Source organism: Phyllostomus hastatus, unplaced genomic scaffold (genome assembly GCF_019186645.2).
Source record: "Phyllostomus hastatus isolate PE091 unplaced genomic scaffold, TTU_PhHast_1.1 phas_scaffold_385, whole genome shotgun sequence".
NCBI lineage: Eukaryota > Metazoa > Chordata > Mammalia > Chiroptera > Phyllostomidae > Phyllostomus > Phyllostomus hastatus.
The window spans coordinates 11,774,468-11,792,562 of record NW_025334026.1 but is presented as its reverse complement, the minus strand read 5'-3'; the positions used below and the strand labels follow the sequence as shown (position 1 = coordinate 11,792,562).

General features: G+C 61.3%; 1 protein-coding gene across 1 annotated transcript in view; it reads right to left on the bottom strand.

Annotated features, from left to right (window-relative positions):
- Nucleotides 1-344: 344 nt before the first annotated feature.
- The window catches only part of CASTOR2 (cytosolic arginine sensor for mTORC1 subunit 2), a 45,299-nt gene continuing 27,548 nt past the window's right edge, over nt 345-18,095 (bottom strand). Inside the window, exons 2-9 of the mRNA XM_045819431.1 lie at nt 14,244-14,314; nt 8,561-8,754; nt 7,766-7,898; nt 6,708-6,831; nt 5,917-6,027; nt 5,463-5,545; nt 2,048-2,142; nt 345-1,930 (exon numbers count right to left, since the gene is read on the bottom strand). Coding sequence (XP_045675387.1) covers nt 1,865-1,930; nt 2,048-2,142; nt 5,463-5,545; nt 5,917-6,027; nt 6,708-6,831; nt 7,766-7,898; nt 8,561-8,754; nt 14,244-14,314 — 877 coding nt within the window. The 3' untranslated portion in view covers nt 345-1,864. The remainder of the gene's footprint in view (nt 1,931-2,047; nt 2,143-5,462; nt 5,546-5,916; nt 6,028-6,707; nt 6,832-7,765; nt 7,899-8,560; nt 8,755-14,243; nt 14,315-18,095) is intronic.

Genomic DNA, 18,095 nt, shown 5'->3' with positions numbered 1-18,095 from the left:
GAAGGGGGGAAAAGCCGTTACGTGGCTGGGGACCGGCAGGAGGGCCTGGGAAGGCCGCCACAGAAAACCGAGGCCTTCCACGGACAGGGAAGGGACTCGGGGCTTCAGGTGCCGCCCCACCCATGCGGCCACCTCCGTTTTGGAACCAGCGAACAGTTTACACATTTTGGTTGTTAGGGAGTTTTGTGCAAAATGAATTAACTTAAGAAAGAGAAAAGGTGGGTTCCTACCTGGCTGTGGGCCGAGACCCGCCCATAAGGGCTGGGACGCATAGTTCTGAAACTGGGGGCTTCCAGCACAGGGGCCCACACAGCTCAGCGAGGGGGTGGGGGGGGGGGCGGTGGCGGGGGGCGGGGGGGTGGGGGACGGACTCGTGTCAGCTGACGCCTGGAGCGGGCCCAGGAAGAGCAGGGCCTTGGCGGGCCCTGTGTGCTCCGAAAGCACCCCCGGCTGGGGAGGAGGCACAGGCCTGACCCCCTTCTCCCTGAATAGCCTCCAGGGGGACCAGCTGCCTCGGCTGACGTGCCACCTGGCCGTCCACCTCCCCACGGCCCTCAGGTCCCCTCTGACGCTCGGAATCCCGGCTGCCTGGGTACCTGTCATTAGGCCTGGCTGGGCAGCCCTGCACGAGGCGCCCTGGGGCCCGTCTACCAACAGCCCTCTGCTCCCAGCGTCCCACTCCGAAGAGGAGCCAAGGCCCCAGTCCTCGCGCTTGTCCTCGGAGCCACAGGGCGCCAGCTGAGTGACCCCGGGCCTCTGGGCCGGACAAAACTCGGCAGGCAGGCCCCGTTTCCCGAAATGGCTGCCAGCCTCAGCCTGGGCGCAAATATGTTAAATAAAAAACTAAACAAAGTACGGTTTTCTCTATTAAGGCTCAGATAAGCTGCCTCCCAGATCAAGTACTGATGAGTGCCACAGGCCCCAGACGGAGGGGCAGGCGGGCAAGGGAGTTGGGGGCAGAGGCCTTGCATGTCCCCCGAAGTGGGGTGAAGGAGGGGCAGGAGGACAGGGGAGCCCTGTGCTGGCCCGGTCAACTGTTAGGGAGGGGGCAGCCTAAGAAACCTCAGGCCCAGGGGGCCGGCAGCGCCCTCGCCTGGGGGAAACCGAGGCTCCGCTGCCTGAGTCGGGCGCAGGGAACCCAGGGGGAGCTCCTGGGGCGTCTCCCAGGAGGGAGCTTGCGGCAGGAGGGTCTGGACGGGGCCCCGCTGGCAGTCTTGCTGGGAGTTGGGGCACGGGCCCCCTGTATGTGGCAGGGGAACTCCCAGGCGGCTCCAGGCGCCCCCAGCTTGGCGCCCCACCCGAGCCCCGCTGGAGCCTCACCTACGCGTGTCCCGAGGGCCGCCCACTGGCCTCCACTCCGAGAACCAGCCTGAGCCGATGGGACCCGAGACCAGCAACCATAGCATCCACTCCCCGCCCTCACGGGGGCTGCCCCAGGCTGCACGAACTCAGCCCCACTGGGCCTGCTCCCCAAAAAGACATGTGAATCGGGACCCCGGTGTCTTGCAGGAGGTGCCAGCTTACTTCAGTGTCTGCTCCCAGCTGTGGGCGAAGCCAGGTGAGGAGGTGGGTCAGCTCACACGCTCCCTGGGCCTCAGGCATCATTTTCTGGAGTGGGGGTTGGGGGAGGAGGGGGAGGGGGTATTCTCTGGAGGGCCTGGGGGCTCTGGGAAGGCCGGAGGGCAGGGGAGGTCCCGGCTTGGGTTCCAGGCCTGGTAAGGTCAGCAAATGGGGATGTCTCTGAGGCCCTTTCTTCGGGGGACCTGGGGATGGTGTTCCAGTCTGGAGAAATACTGCAAGAAGAGTCTTCAGGTGGGGCTGGGCCCAGGGCTGGGGCGTGGACGGGGAGGGGAGAGACCCCCTCCTAATGCTTCTCTGCTTGGCTGACTTTCAGGGCGCCGATGACGCCGTTGATGTTTTCTTCTGGTACCTGCAAAGGGCAGGAGGCCGCCAACACATGAGCCCCTGCGCCAACACTGGCTTCCCTGTGTGTGTGTGTGTGTGTGTGTGCACGCGCGCGTGTGCTCGTGCGGGGCTGGACACTCACCAGTGCGTGGTCGAACTTGAAAGTACTGATGTAGTAGGCGGGGATGTCCGCAGCAGCCAAGGGCTCCGAGATCTGGGCCACAATGCCACACTCATCTGGGGACAGAGGTGGGGACTGTGCTTAGCCTCCACCTGGCATCATCACCTGGCACTGGCCAGTGTGCCCTGGGCCCCCCTCACTCCTCAGCCCTCCCCGCCCCTCTGCCAGCGGTGCCTGCCCTGTGCCCACAGTCTCCCCGGAGACCGCGCCCCCTGCCCCTCGAAGGCCCAGTGCGAAGGCTCCCTACCCAGGAGCCCTCTGATTCCTTCAGCCAGCAACGAGCTCTGCAGTGTCAGGCCCCCCCTGCCCTGAGTTCTGTCTAACTCTGGCCACCCTCCGCCTGCTTCCACGCTCTGTAGCCCCGTGCCATCTTCCCCGCACCTCCCGAGCTCTCTCGGACAGAGCTGGAGGCAGTGTGGGCAGCAGGCACAGGGGTCCAGGCCCTCTTTTCTCTCACTGGCACTTTTCTAGCCAGACGACTGTGGCCGAGTCACTTCCTCTGTCTGAGCCTCAGTTTCCTCATCGGGGTCCCCACTGGACGATGGCCCCTGCCTGTCCTAATGGCAGTGTCAGGTGTTTGGTTGGGCTGGGACGTGACTTCCTGTTGTCCCCAAACCTCATCTGATAAGGCCACCTTGGGCTTGCCTGGGGCTGGTCTTATCCTCAAACTGCAGCTTCCTCCCTGATTTAAATGTACCACTCAAGGCTTCCTCCTACAGGAAGACCACCTGGACTACTCTCCTTGAATACAACTGTATGTTTTCCTAAAAGCTACTGTTCTGATTTTGATGAGGACACATTTCCCCAACAACATCCCAGCCGACTGCGGGTGCAGTGGTGGGCGTGGAGAGTCCAGATCTGGTCACCAGCTCCCAGGAAATACTGGGGCTGAAACCTGGGATTAACCTGGGTCCCAGCCCCACTGTCACCACACTCAGCATTGCTCCTGCCTGACCTTCCACCCCGTGACCCTGGCCCTGCTTGTTGGCCCACCCCAGGGACCTGTGTAGTGGCCTCCCTAAGTCCCTGCTTGCCCCTGGGTCTGCCAGTGCGGACCTCAGGCCTGCCTCCTGGGGCCCGTCCTGTGCGGCCAGGAGTGGAGCTGGGCAGTGTCCTGAGGCAGCGGTGGCTACAGGCACGACCGTCCCATACGGGGCGGGGCGGGGGCGGGGGCGGAGGAGACGAGGGTCTAGGACGGTGCATTTCCAACTGCACGTCGTGGCCCACTTGTGATATTAACTTATGAGGCTCATGATCGGCGTTTTGTAAGACGGCACCACGGGACAGGAAAGGCCAGACGACACAGCACGTGGCTAGGTGAACGCCGTTTTGTGAAACTGTCGTTCGGGTCGCTTGGGGTGTGTGTGCTGGGTTGTGATGTAAGACACGCTTACTCCAACCACGGTCAGACATGCGTGGAGTCCGCTGGCCTAGAACCTATCAGAGTCTGAGTCATTTCTCTTTACAGCCAGGAGCACGGCTCTAAACCCTCCACCTCCGGGGAAGGCAGGTCCCGCGGTCGCCTTCCCTCCCGCCTGCCGGGCTCCCACGGGTGTCTGCACACCCCTCTCCCCGTCAGCACCCATGAGGCCCAGCAAACGACGGCACCGTGCAGATGCCCGCCAGCACAGGGACGGCGGCCCCCTCTGCCATCCCACCTGTCCTCCTCCTCCACCCAGACTTTCTGGGTACTATGACTGTACGGAGTGTATTTTGGTGAACTCGGAAACAAAGCTGGGATAAAAAGATAAGCAGGTGTATATGTCTTCCTGCCTCTTCCCGTGTCTCCTCCTGGCGGCTCCTGGCTGCTGCCCTCACCTGCTGAAGCTCTGCCGGAGACGTGGCGGCAGACCCCTCGGTCTGGCACCAGGACCGTGCTCCTTCGCCTGGGATGACCTGGTGGGGGGCGATGCCAGACTGCCACCCCTTCCTGCCGGCCCAGTGCCTGCCCACCAGTCAGCTCTGGAGCCCCCTCCTTCCAGAAGCCTTCCCTTCCTGAACCTTCTCCGAGCCACCTGGTCCCTATGTGACAGTGACAGCAACCGCTGCTCGCTGAGCACACAGTGCAGCTGACACCTTGTGCAGGGCTCACAGCCGCCGCGAGGCAGTGTCTATCTTTATCCTTATTTTACAGATAAGGAAACTGAGGCTCAGGGGTTAAGCAACACACCCCATGGTCCAAGCTCCAGCTTCCTTCACCGGGCAGCAAACATGGGAAATGCTGGGGTTTGTGCCAGAGGCGGCCAGAGGCACAGGCGGGGCCCCAGAGTCAGAGCAGGATCCTTCAGTGTGCACTGCTGGCCCCGGGAGAGTAGCACTATGCCCTCCTGCCCCAGGATGGCCCTGGCTCTGGCTTTGATGTGAGCAGTGAGGGGACAGTGTCCCGCAGGTCACCACCTACCTGCGAATGTGGAAGGGGGAAGCAGGTGGCAGAACCTGGCTGCCCCACAGACCCGTTGCTCCCAGGTCGAAATGCCCTGCCACCTCTGTGTCCCGTCCCAGGAGCAGAGCCCTCGGGCGGACCCGATGGCTCTGGGGCAGTCTGAGTGTTCCTGGAAGCACCCTGCACCCCGTCTATGGGAAGTCAGGGTTCACTGGTCCCACGGGGCTTGCCAGGGATGCTCCCTGGACATAACCACTCTGCGATTTACCCAGGGCGTCCTCTGGGTTCAGGCTCTGGGCCTGACAGTCTAACGTGAGGAAGCCCTTTCTCGTGGAGACAGAGCTCTACTCCGGGCACTCTGCTGTCGCCCTGAGGGGCCCCGGCCTGTACCCAGTGCTGCCACATGCACGTCATGTGCCCTCCTGACTGACCGAGGGGTCTGAGGCTCTGGGGCCCCACGGAAAATGCTTCTGGAGAAACTACCAAAGACACTGCATGGACAACTGTAGAAACTGACGCTGGACTGAGTCTTAGGGAATCACTGTGAATTTCCTCCCATGGGATCAGGTCGCTGTGGTTTCAGAGGAGGAAGCGCCTGTCCCCAAACAGACAAGGTGCAGCCCCGGGACGCCTGAGACTGACTGTGAGGGCTTCATGGGAAGGACGCAGCCGAGACGGTGAGCAGTGGGACTAAGGAGTGGTTTTCTTTCCCTCTTCAATTGTTATCACGCCCCCCGTTTTCTAATACTGAGCAGGTGTTTATTTTCTAGTTGGGGGAGAAACAGGGGTGCTTGGGTTGAAGCCACGCCTCCTGTCCTCCAGGCGCAGGCACCACCCGCCACTCACCGGCCAGGACCTGGGGCTCCCCGTCTGCACCACAGGGCACGGCGGTGCACAGGCCGAGCGACTCCAGGTGACATGAGGGCCCGCACTTGGAGGCACTCGGCAATGCCAGCTTCCTCAGCCCGGCTGCTGCACTCCCGCGGGGCTTACCAAATCCCAGGGGCTGTCCTCCAATCCGCACCATCTTCCAGAGCTCTCCGGATGCGCTCGTGAACAACAGATTACTAGGGAACCTTCAGAGGGAGGGAGACCCCCCCAGAGAGCTGATGTTAACAGGGCTCCCCCGCCGGCCCTCCACAGAGCCTCCCCTGCAGCTGGGGCTCCACCTGCCACTGGATGGGCCTGAGGACCCCTGTCGAGCCCCTGACCCACTCTCTCTGCACCCTCCTCACCCGGGTTGGGGGTAGGGGACCAGGAAGGCAAGGCTGGGACTGGGCTGTGGAACAGCGCAGGGGGCTGAGGGACAAACGGCACTCGGAGGACCCGGGGCCAGCTCCCCCGCAGTGAGGGGCTGCGGTGAGGACCTGCTGGGACGAAGTGGGTGCCGTGCCCATCATGGAGCCGAGCCCGCCCTGGGTACGCCTCCACCCTGTGGCTGGCTCACCTCTGCTGGGTCTGCACGTCCATCACCAGGGAGATGTAGCCCTCAATGAGGGAGAAGGAGAAGAAGCGGATGTGGCCACAGTCATCGCTGGCAGCCATTGGGTCCTTCACGCTGGGGGCGGGGGTGAGGGTGAGGGGTGGAGCGGAGGGCCCACAGCACCCCGACACCCCCCGGCTCTCCGGCCCTGCCCGCTAGCCTCAGCATGAAGTGTCGGGGAGAGCCCCGGCCCTGGAGGGCAGGGCCAGGTCCCAGCCCCTCTCCTGCCCTGCTGGGTCACCCCCTTGGTCTCATCCGTGAGAGGCACCGGCCTCCGAGGCACTCACGGAGGCAGGGTTTCTCCGTCCTTGTGCTGGCCCATGCCTCGGCACGATCTGGGGTCACGGCCAGTTCACTGCACCTGCACCCACCTGACCTGGTGTTGGCCTAAACTTAAAATCTATTCTGAGAAGAAACTCAAAGCCTGTCGTCCTCCGAATGAAAACCCCCGAGTTCCTGGCTCCTCGAGGACCGAGCCTGCCCTCGCGGCAGACAGCAGCGGGGGCTGCTGCAACTACACCTGCACCCAGGCTCCCCGAGTTCTGAGCTTCCCGAGGAAGACGTCTCCCTTCTCAGGGTGGGGCTTTGGGTGGGGCCACGTCTCCAGCCCCTACCCTGGCAGCCGGGGCGCACCTGTGTCTCCCCTTCAGACGGGCGCCCGGGCAGGCCCGTGTCCCCCGAGACCGGGGCTCCCGGGCACGGCTGTGTCTCCCCTCCACCGGCCCTGCGGCCCTTCCTGCCCCAGGGGGACCTACCCGTTGGAGTAGAACATGACGTCCATGAGGAGTGTGGCGACAGCGGGCAGCGTGTCGGGGTCCAGGCTGGTGACACAGAACCTGTTGCTAGGGCTGGACAGCGGGTGGATGACAGGCCTCTGGACTGCGAGAGGACAAAGACGGGGGTGCCGAGGTCGGCGGGAGGGCAGCCGTGTGGGGCAGGCGCAGGCCCGGGAAAGGGGCGGGAGAGCGGCAGGGGCCATGGGGAGGGCTGGCTGCAGGCCCTGGAGGCCAGTCCCGCCATCTCTTCAGCCTCCACCACCGTCCGCCACTCCTCTCGGCCTCCTGGCCCCCCACGGGCCCTGGGCCTGTGCACAGGCTGCAGTCTCTGCCTGGAATGCTCTTCCCAACCGTCACCTTCTGGCTGAGCTCCCACTTGTGCTCCAGGCATCAGTGAGCCGAGAGTCAGTACCCCGGGAGGTCCACCCTGACACCGGGGCGGGCTGGACGGCCCCTGGCCGTCGCTGGTTGCGTCCACGTCCGCCCCCCAGGCTCGACCCCGGGAACAGCGTCCAACCAGGACTCTGGACCGCGTTGTGCCTGGTGCTCAGCTGACGCTGTGAGAACGGGCTGGCCTCGGGCAGGCCCTGCTAACAACTCCTTTTTTCAAAACTGAATTTGTTGGGCAGACCGTGGTTAACAAAATCATACAGGTTTCAAGTGTACAAGTTTACAACACATCATCTGTACTGCATCGTGCGTTCGCCACCCAAAGCCAGCCTCCTCCCGTCACCGTTTACCCCCTATGCCCACGTCCCCTCCCCTCCCCCTCCCCCTGGCAGTGCCCCCATTGTTGCCCGGGTCCGTTTTCCATCTTAATCCCTTCACCATTTCCACCCGGCCCCCCGGCCCGCCTCCCCTCTGACGGCTGTCAGTCTGTTCTCTGTACCAAGGAGTCTCTTTCCAGTCTGTGAGTTCGGTTTGCTCACTCGAGTCCACACGTAAGAGAAGGCATATGGTACTTGTCTTCCTCCAACTGGCTTACTTCAGGGACCTGGCGACTCACCGAGGTCTCCCTGACCAGAGCCCCCACTCACCCATCTTGGGCTTCACAAAGCCATTGGTGATGCCAAGGTTCTCCGCTGCCACCGTCTCACCGTTGACGACCCGCAGAATGGTGAACTCAGAAGACAAGGTGTGGGTGACAAAGGGCAGGTCCCGCTCACGCACCTGGGGGTGGGGAGTTGAGGATGCGGGTGTCCTGTGGCCCTGGGTCAAGTGGGCCTGCGGACATCGACCCCTTCACTCTGAGAGTCCGTGCCTCCTGCCCCCCGGTGGGGGACGGGAGCTTGGGGTCAGGGGCACATGTCTCCGGGGGCCGCAGGAATGGTGCAGAGGGGAGGAGACACCACGCCGAGGGCTGGGAGGTACAGGTCTGCCCCCACCCCACCCTCCAGAGTGCTGTGCCCAGACCCGTCCCCCTCTCCAGGCCCATTCTCCCGAGGGTGGCCATGCCCCAGGGGAGAAGGGAATGGATGACACGGTGGCCAGGAGCTGGTGCTGGCCCCGTGACCAGACAACCCGCCATCCCAGGGGAGGGGGGGAATGGGGAGACATGTCTAGCCGGGAGGGGATCCCACCCGCATGTGTGGCCACAGACCTCACTTCCTGGCCCCCAGGAAAGCCCAGCATGTCCGCACCAAAGGCAAGTGGTGGGTGTGGTGGGGCAGAGACCTCGGGCCAGGGTGGGCTGTGCCTGTACTTCACTGATGACCCTGAGGTCCCCCTGGTCTCTGAGCTGATGGGAGAATGGGGGCCACAGAACTGAGCAGACAATGTCTGCAGGGGTTGTCCACGTTGCCCGAGGCCCTGGGGTGGGGTGAGGCAGTTACCAGGATGAAGTCCGTCTGGTAGGTGGACAGCATGAACACGGAGATGTTCTGGTCGGCCAGCGGGGCGATGACCGACTTGGCGATTTTGGTCACCCCGATGGGCTGGGAGCTGGAAAAGCTGCCGCCGCCTGACACTACATTGAGGGCCAGCCAGGTGGCGTCTGCCACACTCAGATGCTCCGAGGAGGGCAGCTCTGGAGGGGACACAGAAGGCAGGTCTGTGACTGACAGGCCTCAGGTCCCCAGGGCAGAGAAGGTCCCTGGGGTGGGGACTGAGACCTGGGACCAGCTGTGTGACCTCAGCCAGACCCACCTTCTGGGCCTGAGTGCCCTCATCTGTCAGAGGGGCGTGGGGTCCGCCTCAGAGGACTTTGGACACGGTGGGTGGCTCAACAGGGTGGGAAACACAGGGACGTACAGTTTATCAGTGTTGGGCCTCAGTTTCCCCAACTGTGAAATGACGAATACGCAGCAGCCAGAATGATTTTGTTGTCCTTAGACCTCACTGCCCCCTGGACGGCAGCTGCTGCCATCACCGGCCCACACCAGTAGAATAATGGGTCTCGTGGTTTTCAAACTGGGCTCCCGGGAACTTCCCAGGAGGCTGGGGGTGGTGGGGAGGCCGAAAGAGACAGGACGGGGGCCCTGACTCCCCCCTGCTTCAGCCAGAACTGCTGGGTCGGGGCTTCTCTGCAAGAACACACAGCTCCAGGAGGGCTCCTGGGGCCGCCGTCAGGTCCCCCTGTCATCCACATCCCCCCGAGGGCCTGGGAGTCCTGGGGGGTGGGCGGGGGTGGGGCGGGGGAGGTTCAGAGCGACAGCATTTGCCGGGTCTCCCCGACTACCCCATGAAGACCTGGATTTCACACGTTTGGACCGTCCTCTCACCGAATCCTGCAGAGAGCCCCCGGAGAAGCCTGTGCACGGGACGTGTGCGCGCACGCCTCCATGAACATGCAGCCACAGAGCTGCGCACAGGGCTCTCCACGCGCTGCAGGCACCTGCTCAAACCGACCCCACAAAGGGACTGTCATTCCCAGGGCAGACACCCTGAACCGGAGCTCCGAGAGGGCAGCGATTCGCTCAAGACCACTCAGGGAAGGACAGTGCCAGGACTCAAGCCCAGGTCTGACACCGCATGCTCTGTCCTGGGCACTCAGTGGGAGGAAGGTCCCCAGGAAGAACAGGGGCTCAGAAGAGGGGCCCAGACACTGAAGATGATGATGGTGATGATGGTAATACCCCAGGGAAGGCTGTGCTAGCCTCAGGCAAGATGGCTTCCAAGGAGGGGAGACTGAGCGAGGCCCTGCCAGGCTTCTACCTGCCCAGCTCTGGTCGTCATGGTGACCACAGCCCAGCCAGCCCATTGGTCCTGCTGGCTGAGAAGGGCCCGTCCTTGGCCAGGCTGGCTGGGGAGGCAGGCAGCTTCCCAGAGAAAGGGAAAAGGTTTGTGAGGGAGAGCAGGAGAAAACACCTGAAAAGACGCTGGGTCTCGGGCAGCCGTGTCTGGTCTCTCTGCTCGTTACCCGAGGCGTCGGAGAGATTTCTCCAGCCCAGGTCCATCAGAGCAGACACTCAGAACTCCCCCTCTGGCTCTCGGCCCTGAAAAGAAGCCCCCGAGGTTCTTCCAGCGGCAGGCCTGGACTGTCGGCCTGGACCAGCAGTCACCTCAAGGCTTCCAGAAGAGCGAGCTTTGTCAGAGCAGCGAAAGCAGCTGGAAACCACAGCCATTTGCTGCTTCCGGCTCCACGGACCCCAAATGCAGCCCCGGCATTCTGGGGGACAGGGAAGGGCTGCTGGACTTCATCCCCACCCTGGGCCAAGCCTCGGGGAGCCCACGGTACTGCTTTGGGGCCCTGGGGACGAGCCGGCAGGAGGTGGCAAGCTGGCTCTTCCCTAGAGGGAAAGTGGACCCATTCCAAGACAAACAGATCATCTCTGTCACTGCCCATTGTCCGAGACCCCAAAAATAGGTTCTTGGAGCTGAGGACGCTCCTTGGTACACGAGGTACCAGTGTCTTGCCACCCTCCCAGTCACAGAGCTGGGTGACCGTTGCTGGGTGGAGCCCCCACCTGCCCAGGGGCCCCGGGCTCTGGCTGTAGGACCTGCGGTGCCCTGTGCTGCATGGAGGCGTCCTCTGCACAGGCCTGTGCTTCTCCAGCTCCCCCTACCCTGCCTGCAGCAGGGCCAAGCGGGGACAAGCCTCCTAGGGTAGGGCAGGCGGCTTTAATCCTGGTAATCCTGGCCGTGTGACCTTGGGCCCCTGGGTTTTTAAGTTTTCAAACGTGGGATGATGAAACCAGGATCAACTGGGGAAGCGCTGGGAGGATTAAATGAGATAATCCCCACCAAGCACTGGGCTGAGTGCCTGGCACCCGCCCAGGTGCCCGTCCAATGCCAGAGCCTTCCTGTCTCATGCTGCTGGTGGCGGCCTTGCAGGTTCTGGATGGCAGTTGGGTAAAGTGTATCAGGAGTTTAAAAAATGTTCAACTTCACTGTAAAGCAGCACAGCCAACCCTTGAACGATACAGGTTTGCACTGCCTGGGTCCACTCACGTGCTGTGTCCGCCACAAGTGTGCCTCACAGAACTGAGAGGAGGGCGGTGACTGTGTTTGGGACCCAGCCACGGAGGCCGCAGGGTGCTGAGTAGCTTGCCCAGAATGGGAAGCAGTGAGTAGTAGGGCTAGATCCGAACCTGGATCTTCCCATCTGAGCCCAGTGTGACACCAGGAGTTCCCTCTGCGTGTCCTCCTCCTCCTACCTTTCGGCCAGTCACGGCCCAGGAACCTGTCCTGCTCCAGTGCGGTGCAGACACCACTGACGCAGGCAAGGAGACTGAGACGGTGGGGGGAGGGGAGCCTTGAAGGGGTCCTGATTAGCACTGCGCCCCACTTAACTGCAAACCTAAGACGCTGTCCACTACCCAGAGGTCAGGGCAGGGGCTGCCGCTTGCATTATTTTGGGTCCCCAAGAGCATCTAGCATTGCACCTAGTAAATGCTCATTAAATTCGTAAAGGATCAAATGACACACACACAGAAACCCCTTGTTCGCCACACAGACACACAGCATCAGTTTGCGCCAAGAGCCTCTGAAATTCCACATGAGACAGAGCCACCTGGTCAATGTCACTGACAACTGTCCCACCCTCCCAGGGAAGGCTTAGCGTTTTACACACACGTGAGCCGCAGACAGCTGCTAGTGCCTAACTGGGAAAGCTTCCCGCTGACAGTACTGCCAGCGAACCACCGAGGCTCCCCAGGGAAGGGAGGCTCCTGGGCCAGGAGCAGTGTTTGCAGAGCCGGGAGACAGAGCACCACCCTTCGCACAGTGCGGCACAACCAGCACCCCTGCCCGCCCCGCCCCATGGGGGCGCCACAGACTGAACCCCCTTTCCAAAGAGGAGCCTCCTAACAGAAACACCCCCCACCCCAGAGCTGAGGCGAGAGGCTGGAACTCAGTAGCCCCCACCCCAGATCCTGCCCTCGGTGGGCCTTCCTGAACAGCCTGGCCATACCCCGGCCTACCCTCCTGCTCAGCTCTCCTGCCCTCGGTCTGTGGGGAACCACCACAGCACTTCCTGCTTCAGATGGGCCCCCATCACTCAGGGACTCCAGGCATTGTAAGGTCAGTCTTCCCTCTCAGAAAATGCATCTTTACTCTTTACCCTCAGGCCACTGGAACGATCCCAGGAGGTGATGCATCTCTGCAGCTGGGTACAGGTGAGTCTTATTTTGGATGCTTTCCCCTGTAGCTCTACAACAGGGGTATGAGAGATACTACTTTAAATGCACCCAGTTTTTTCTTGGGCAACAATAGCTTCCCAAGTAGCCAGCTCTGCTGGCCTGAAAGGGAGAAGTTACAGAGCCCTGAGGCTCCTGGGGTCAGAGATGGTGTCTCTCAGTTCCAGCCACATCTCCAGGGCCAGCCAGGTGCTGGCACACCCTAGGTGCTCAGTAAGTTCTGCCTCCTGCAACCCCGGGGGCTGGCTCCGACAGCCGGCCCCTCCTCCGCGGGCCGGTTCCTGCACACGGGCTGCCAGGGCCTGTGAAACTGGCTTATCAGGTCCCACGGCCTCCCCCTCTCCCTGCTCGTGGTGTTCTCTCATTTGGTGCTTCCAGACACGGAGACTTTAGTCTCCTCTGGGGAGGAGGGTCGGATAGAATATCTATTCCCAGGGAACAGATGCTCTGGAGCGTTCCTTCTGTGTCTGAGACGCCACGATTCCCAGCAGTTCCGCATCAGAGGTGTACGTACATGCCCATGAGAAAATGAACAGTGTCTGGGTTGCCCGAGTGCACAGCTTTCGTGTACTGGTGGCTCCTGTGCTCAGAAAGCGTCTGCTGAACAGATCGACTAGCGAGTGACTACGTGGGTGCCCCCTAGCCCTGCTCCGGCCACACAGCTGCCCCCGACAGACAGGGGAGGACACTGCGTCCTTGAGATGTGCAGGCCGGGCCCAGCCCACACACCGGCGCAGTGCCCGGGGCGCCTGTGGGTAAGGGCGACACAACAGGGCCGGAGAGATTGCTTCCCCGGGGTCTCAACATGAATCGAGAACTGTAAAACAGTCAACTTCTGACCCGTACGCCATTTCTCGGACCCCATTTTAGGGATCAACCTGAAGGAGAATGAATGTTACACATTTAGAGAGTTTATGAATTTATCACCGGAGAAAACTAAAGCAACTTTAATTCTGACCTCAGGGCCCTGGGCAAGGAAGTGGGGCTGCGGAGAGGGACGGTGACGTCACACGGGACTTCAAGCTGCGATGTTACGTGAAAATGTTTCTGTATGTACTGTGCTCATAAGTAAATTAAAAAGAGACATCCCATGTACAGAAAAAAGTTGAAACGCTAAGAAGTTACTGGTTGTCTTTGGGGTGGGGCTGCTTCCACACAACGTGGGGTCTGTCTGTCTGGAAGACGGGGGTGCAGACGGCAGCTCTGGGGCAGGCTCCCCCTGAGCTCCGGGGCACACGGCTCCCCCCTCCCCCCGCCGTCCTCAGCCGCTCGCCCGTGGGTGCATCGCCTCCCCATGAATTAACGTGCACTGGTGAATGCACGAGTGAATGTCCGTTGCTGCTTTAGAGCAGGACAAACACAAGAACTTTAATGATGAAGCTGCAGCACAGTGCGGGCAGGGGCGAGGGGCTGCTGGCAGGCAGGCAGCGGGGGTTTCTGGGCGGCGAAGCGCTCTGGGACACGGTGCCGCAGGCCGTGCCACTGCCCGGTGTCAGAAACCGCCCAGCGGTTGTGTGTGCTCCAGCACTGAATTTCACGGCACATACAGTACATCTTGATTTCAAACATGGAGAAAGGTCAAGGGAGGTCAGGGAGGGTGGTCCCGGGGGCTTGCTCCAGTGGGAACGAGGATGGAGCACAGCGTATGGCGCCCGGCCCCCAACAGGCGCCCCGACACCTCTCTTCCTTCTTGACTCCTTCAGTGCCTGGTGGAGTTGGCTCTTGCCTCCTTTACCCGTTTAGCTCTGAGGCCTTTCTGGACGGGGAGTGGGGGGCGTTGGCGATCAGCGAGAGGACACAGGGGAGGGAAGGCTGTCTGCTGTCTGCCGACTTCCCACCCACCAGCTGGTGGGGGCAGAAATGAGGAGGAGGCAGCCCCGCTGGACCGGAGGACCGGAGGGCACAGGGCAGCCATGTCCCAGAGGAGAGAAGCACTCACCCAGAAAGCCCTCCTCATCCACGATGATGGTGTAGTCCTCCGGTGTCTCAGTCAGACTGAAGAATTTGCACCTGGGTGGACGGACGGACAAATAGACAGACAGAGGATATCGTTGTTAGTTCTACATCGGTCCTGGTAGGACACCGTGGTGACCCAGCAGGTGACTCGGTTTACCGGTGCTCGGTCCCCAGGCTGCTGGTGGCCTCCAGTCTGCTGCTCATCTCTCCCCCACTGCCCCGCAGTTCTGACTCAGGAGCTCTCAGCGAGCCCTGGAGACGGTGCTCACCCACCCTGCACCCCGATCTTCGGGGCCTGTGAGTCAGCAGCCTCCAGGGTCTGTATAGACCTGTGGATCTCGGACCCCACTCTTTCAGGGAGGAAGTGGCTAAAGGGCAGCTCTGGCAGGGGTCATGCCGATGGACTGTCCTTCCCATGCCCCCCCCCCCCCATTCTGACCTCTAGGCCTCTGTCACTGTCCCTCCACCTGCAACCACCCTGGCCCCTCTCCCCACCAACGGGAGAGCTCCCACTGTCAGTCAGGGACTAATTCCCACCACCCAAGTGACAGCCCAGTCTTCAGGCACTTTCCCCCTGTACAAGAGGGGTGTGGCTGTCTCTGTGGTTTTGGGGTACAGATCCCTGAACTGCCACATGTGGCCTTTGGTAATAGTGCTTAGCTTGGGGTGTACCATGCTCACTCCCCAGCAAAGACCATCAATTTCCTGAGGCCAGGGACTGGCAATCGCTCCATTCCTCCTTCCCTCGTCCCTGGGTCTATGCACACTCTTGGTGCCTGCAGACCCACTGAGCTCTGTGTCCAGGCTTTCTGTCATGGGGTGCCGGGGTCACCACCCCTCAGTGCCTGTCTCTGACCCCATGCAGCCAAAACGGGCCCCGGACACTCCAGGTATAGCTACAGGGAGACGGGGTGCGCAGAGGCTGCGGGACGCAGGCGACGTGGCCCCCCACCTGGCCTCACTGCTCTCAGGCGTGAGGCCCAGTGTGGGCTCCACGCCCAGTGCGTGAAACTCACCTGTCACGGGAGCCGTAACAGAGAGGAGCCTAATGAGAAATCCCAACAAGGGTGCGAATATCACTTCTCCAAAGATTAAAGTGGAAGGGGAATCTTGAAGGCGATCGGCGGTGCAGGGGCCCGGGGTGGGGGGGTGGGGGGGCCGGGAGGCCCATGGACCTCTCCCCTCCCCCTCCCCCTCCGGGTGCCTGCCCCGGTCGGCCGCCCGCCACACCGAGCCAGGTCAACAGCACCGCTGCAGCACCCTTTAGCGTCATTCTTCACATTTTTCAAAAAGGAACGAGAGCAACTGGAATTGGTGGGAATGCAAGATGATACGGCCGTGGGGAAAACAGTCCGGCAGCTTCTCATCAACCTCACACCCTCTGACCGCACACACAGACGAGCAGCCCCACCTGGGGTAAGCCCCACCCGGGTGACCGGAGAGAAGGAGAGCGCACACACACAGAGACCGGGACGCGCAGGTCCGCAGCCCCGGCTGGTGACCACCCCGACCCGGAGACAACCCAAGCGTCCCTCCTTCGACTAGAGGGCTGGGCGGACGGCGGCACAGCCACACCGCGGGGCACTGGCTGGCAGGAAGAAGAAATGAATTACCGACCTGTGCAACGATGTGGGGGAATCACAAATGCATTCTGCTGAGTTAAAGCCAGACTCGAAAGGTTCCGATACCCAACGGTTCCATTTATTACACACATGGGAGAAGCCAAACGTGCTAAGGACAGAGGACAGATTCGTGGTTGCCGGAGGCTGGCCCGGGAGCTTCTGGGGCGCTGGAAGTGTTTAGTGTCTGCCTGTGGTGGTGGTTACGGGATCACATCCATCTGTCAAAACTCAAAGAACTACACCCCAAAAAGGGTGAGTTTTACTGCACGTAAATCATAACTCCGTGAACCTGGCCTTAAAGGAAATGCTTGTGCCAGCATCGTAAACCAGGTGTCGTTTGTCCACGTCCCCTCTGGCGTTCTGCCCGACCAGCAGTACTCATTCATTTCTCCACTTCCCTCCAGCTCTTTGGTGTTCAAATGCCATCACTGTCCCTGCCTGCCCCACATCCAATTTGCAACTCCTGCCTGGACAAATGAAATCTATAATTGCTTGGGAGAACAGCAAATCATCACACTAGTCAGTGGCAATCGCTGATCTGACCTAGCTCCTTCCCGGGGACTCCTGTGCACACAGAAAGACCTCGGAAGGCGCCCCTCCACCACCGGGCTGCCCCTGCCGTGCGCAGGTCCTCGCTGGGTGGGGGCGTGGCCACCCCATGCATGTCTGACAGAGCCCTGTGAAGGCAAACAGATGTGGCATTTGCTCCCAATGCCCTCTCGGCTGTGAGGGACACTCCAGAAATAGACCACGTAAATCATCCCGGAGGCACAAACACTGGCAGAAGGCAACACAGGCCTCTGTGTAGATGGGTATAAATATGTCACTGATGTGGTTACCTCGCCCTTCAAGACCCATTATGTGCATCTTTTTTCCTTAAACAAAGATTTTTACTTATTTTTCTTTAGAGAGAGGGGAAGGAGAAAGAGAGGGAGAAAACCATGGATGTGTGAGAGAAACATTGATTGGTTGCCTCTCCCATGCCCCCAGCTGGGGGGGTGGGGTGGGATCTGGCTCTCAGCCCAGGCATGTGCCCTTACTGGGAATCAAACCTGCAGCCTTTCAGTTCACAGACTGGCGTTCAACCCACGGAGCCACACCAGCCAGGGCCCAGTATAAGTATCTCCTTTGGGGTAAAACCTTTCGTGACTGGCACCAGCCACCCTCTCTCACTCACCTTCCAGCATAGGGGTGGGTCCCCCTTGACAGCTCACAGCCCTACACTATGTCTGCAAGAGGATGTCAAGGCCACTGTGGACTGAGGTGTGGTGGTCCCCCATGACTCCAGGAGTGACTCCATCCACCTTACGGTGTGGGGGAAGCGTGCCCTTCGAAGTGGGCGGTGACCCTGTGAGCTACGGTGCAGGATGGGTACCCCTACTACGAACACCACGCGCTCCCCACACAGACCGTGACCTCTCACAGGCGAGGACGGGTCCCTGTGCACACGCCTAGGGTGAGCCCCGGCTGGGTGCAGAGTCAGCGCTCTCTGTTGGACGGCAGGAGTCCAGACTGCAGCCGTTCCCACCTCCACAGTCAGAGAGGCCCTGACCAGAAGGAGTCCTGCTGGCCCTGGTGTGGCTCTGCCTTGACTCACCCCTCTGGGAAACACTGAAGTCTCCAGTCCCACACTCTGCCCTCTCCAGTGACCGTGGCCAAATCTGCACCTCAGATGCCAGCCCCTGCTGTTGGTGGCCTCTCTGTACTTGGTCTACAAGGAGCTTGAAAGAGGACCAAAACCCAGTGATTGGCCAGCCTGTTAGGAAGCCGGAGGAGGAGATCTGTTTGCCCTCTAGGTGCCCTCACGAGACTTAGGAACAGGAAGAAACAACAGGAGAAGAGAGCAGCCTGGGGCGGGGGGGGGTGGGGGGGGAGGTGGGGTAGAGAGACACACACACACACAGACTGCAGCCCTGGAGCCGAGGGGCCTGCGTTCCAGTCCCAACCTGGTTCCGGGGGGTGGTGAACCTGGGCTGCTTCGTTCCTCTGTACGACGAGGGGCAGCTTGAAGGTGGGCTAGTTCCCACCCAGCTCCAGCCTGGGCAGTGCACGGGCCACCTGGAGCCCTGCCAGTTCACAGCAGGGTGCACCTCAAGGGCCCTGGCCAACAAGGCACGGAGACACGATTCCAGAACGGCCGAGTGTCTGGAAAATATTTTTCAAGGGGAAAAACTTTCCAGCAGTACCAGTCAGAACCCAAGACAGATCTGCTG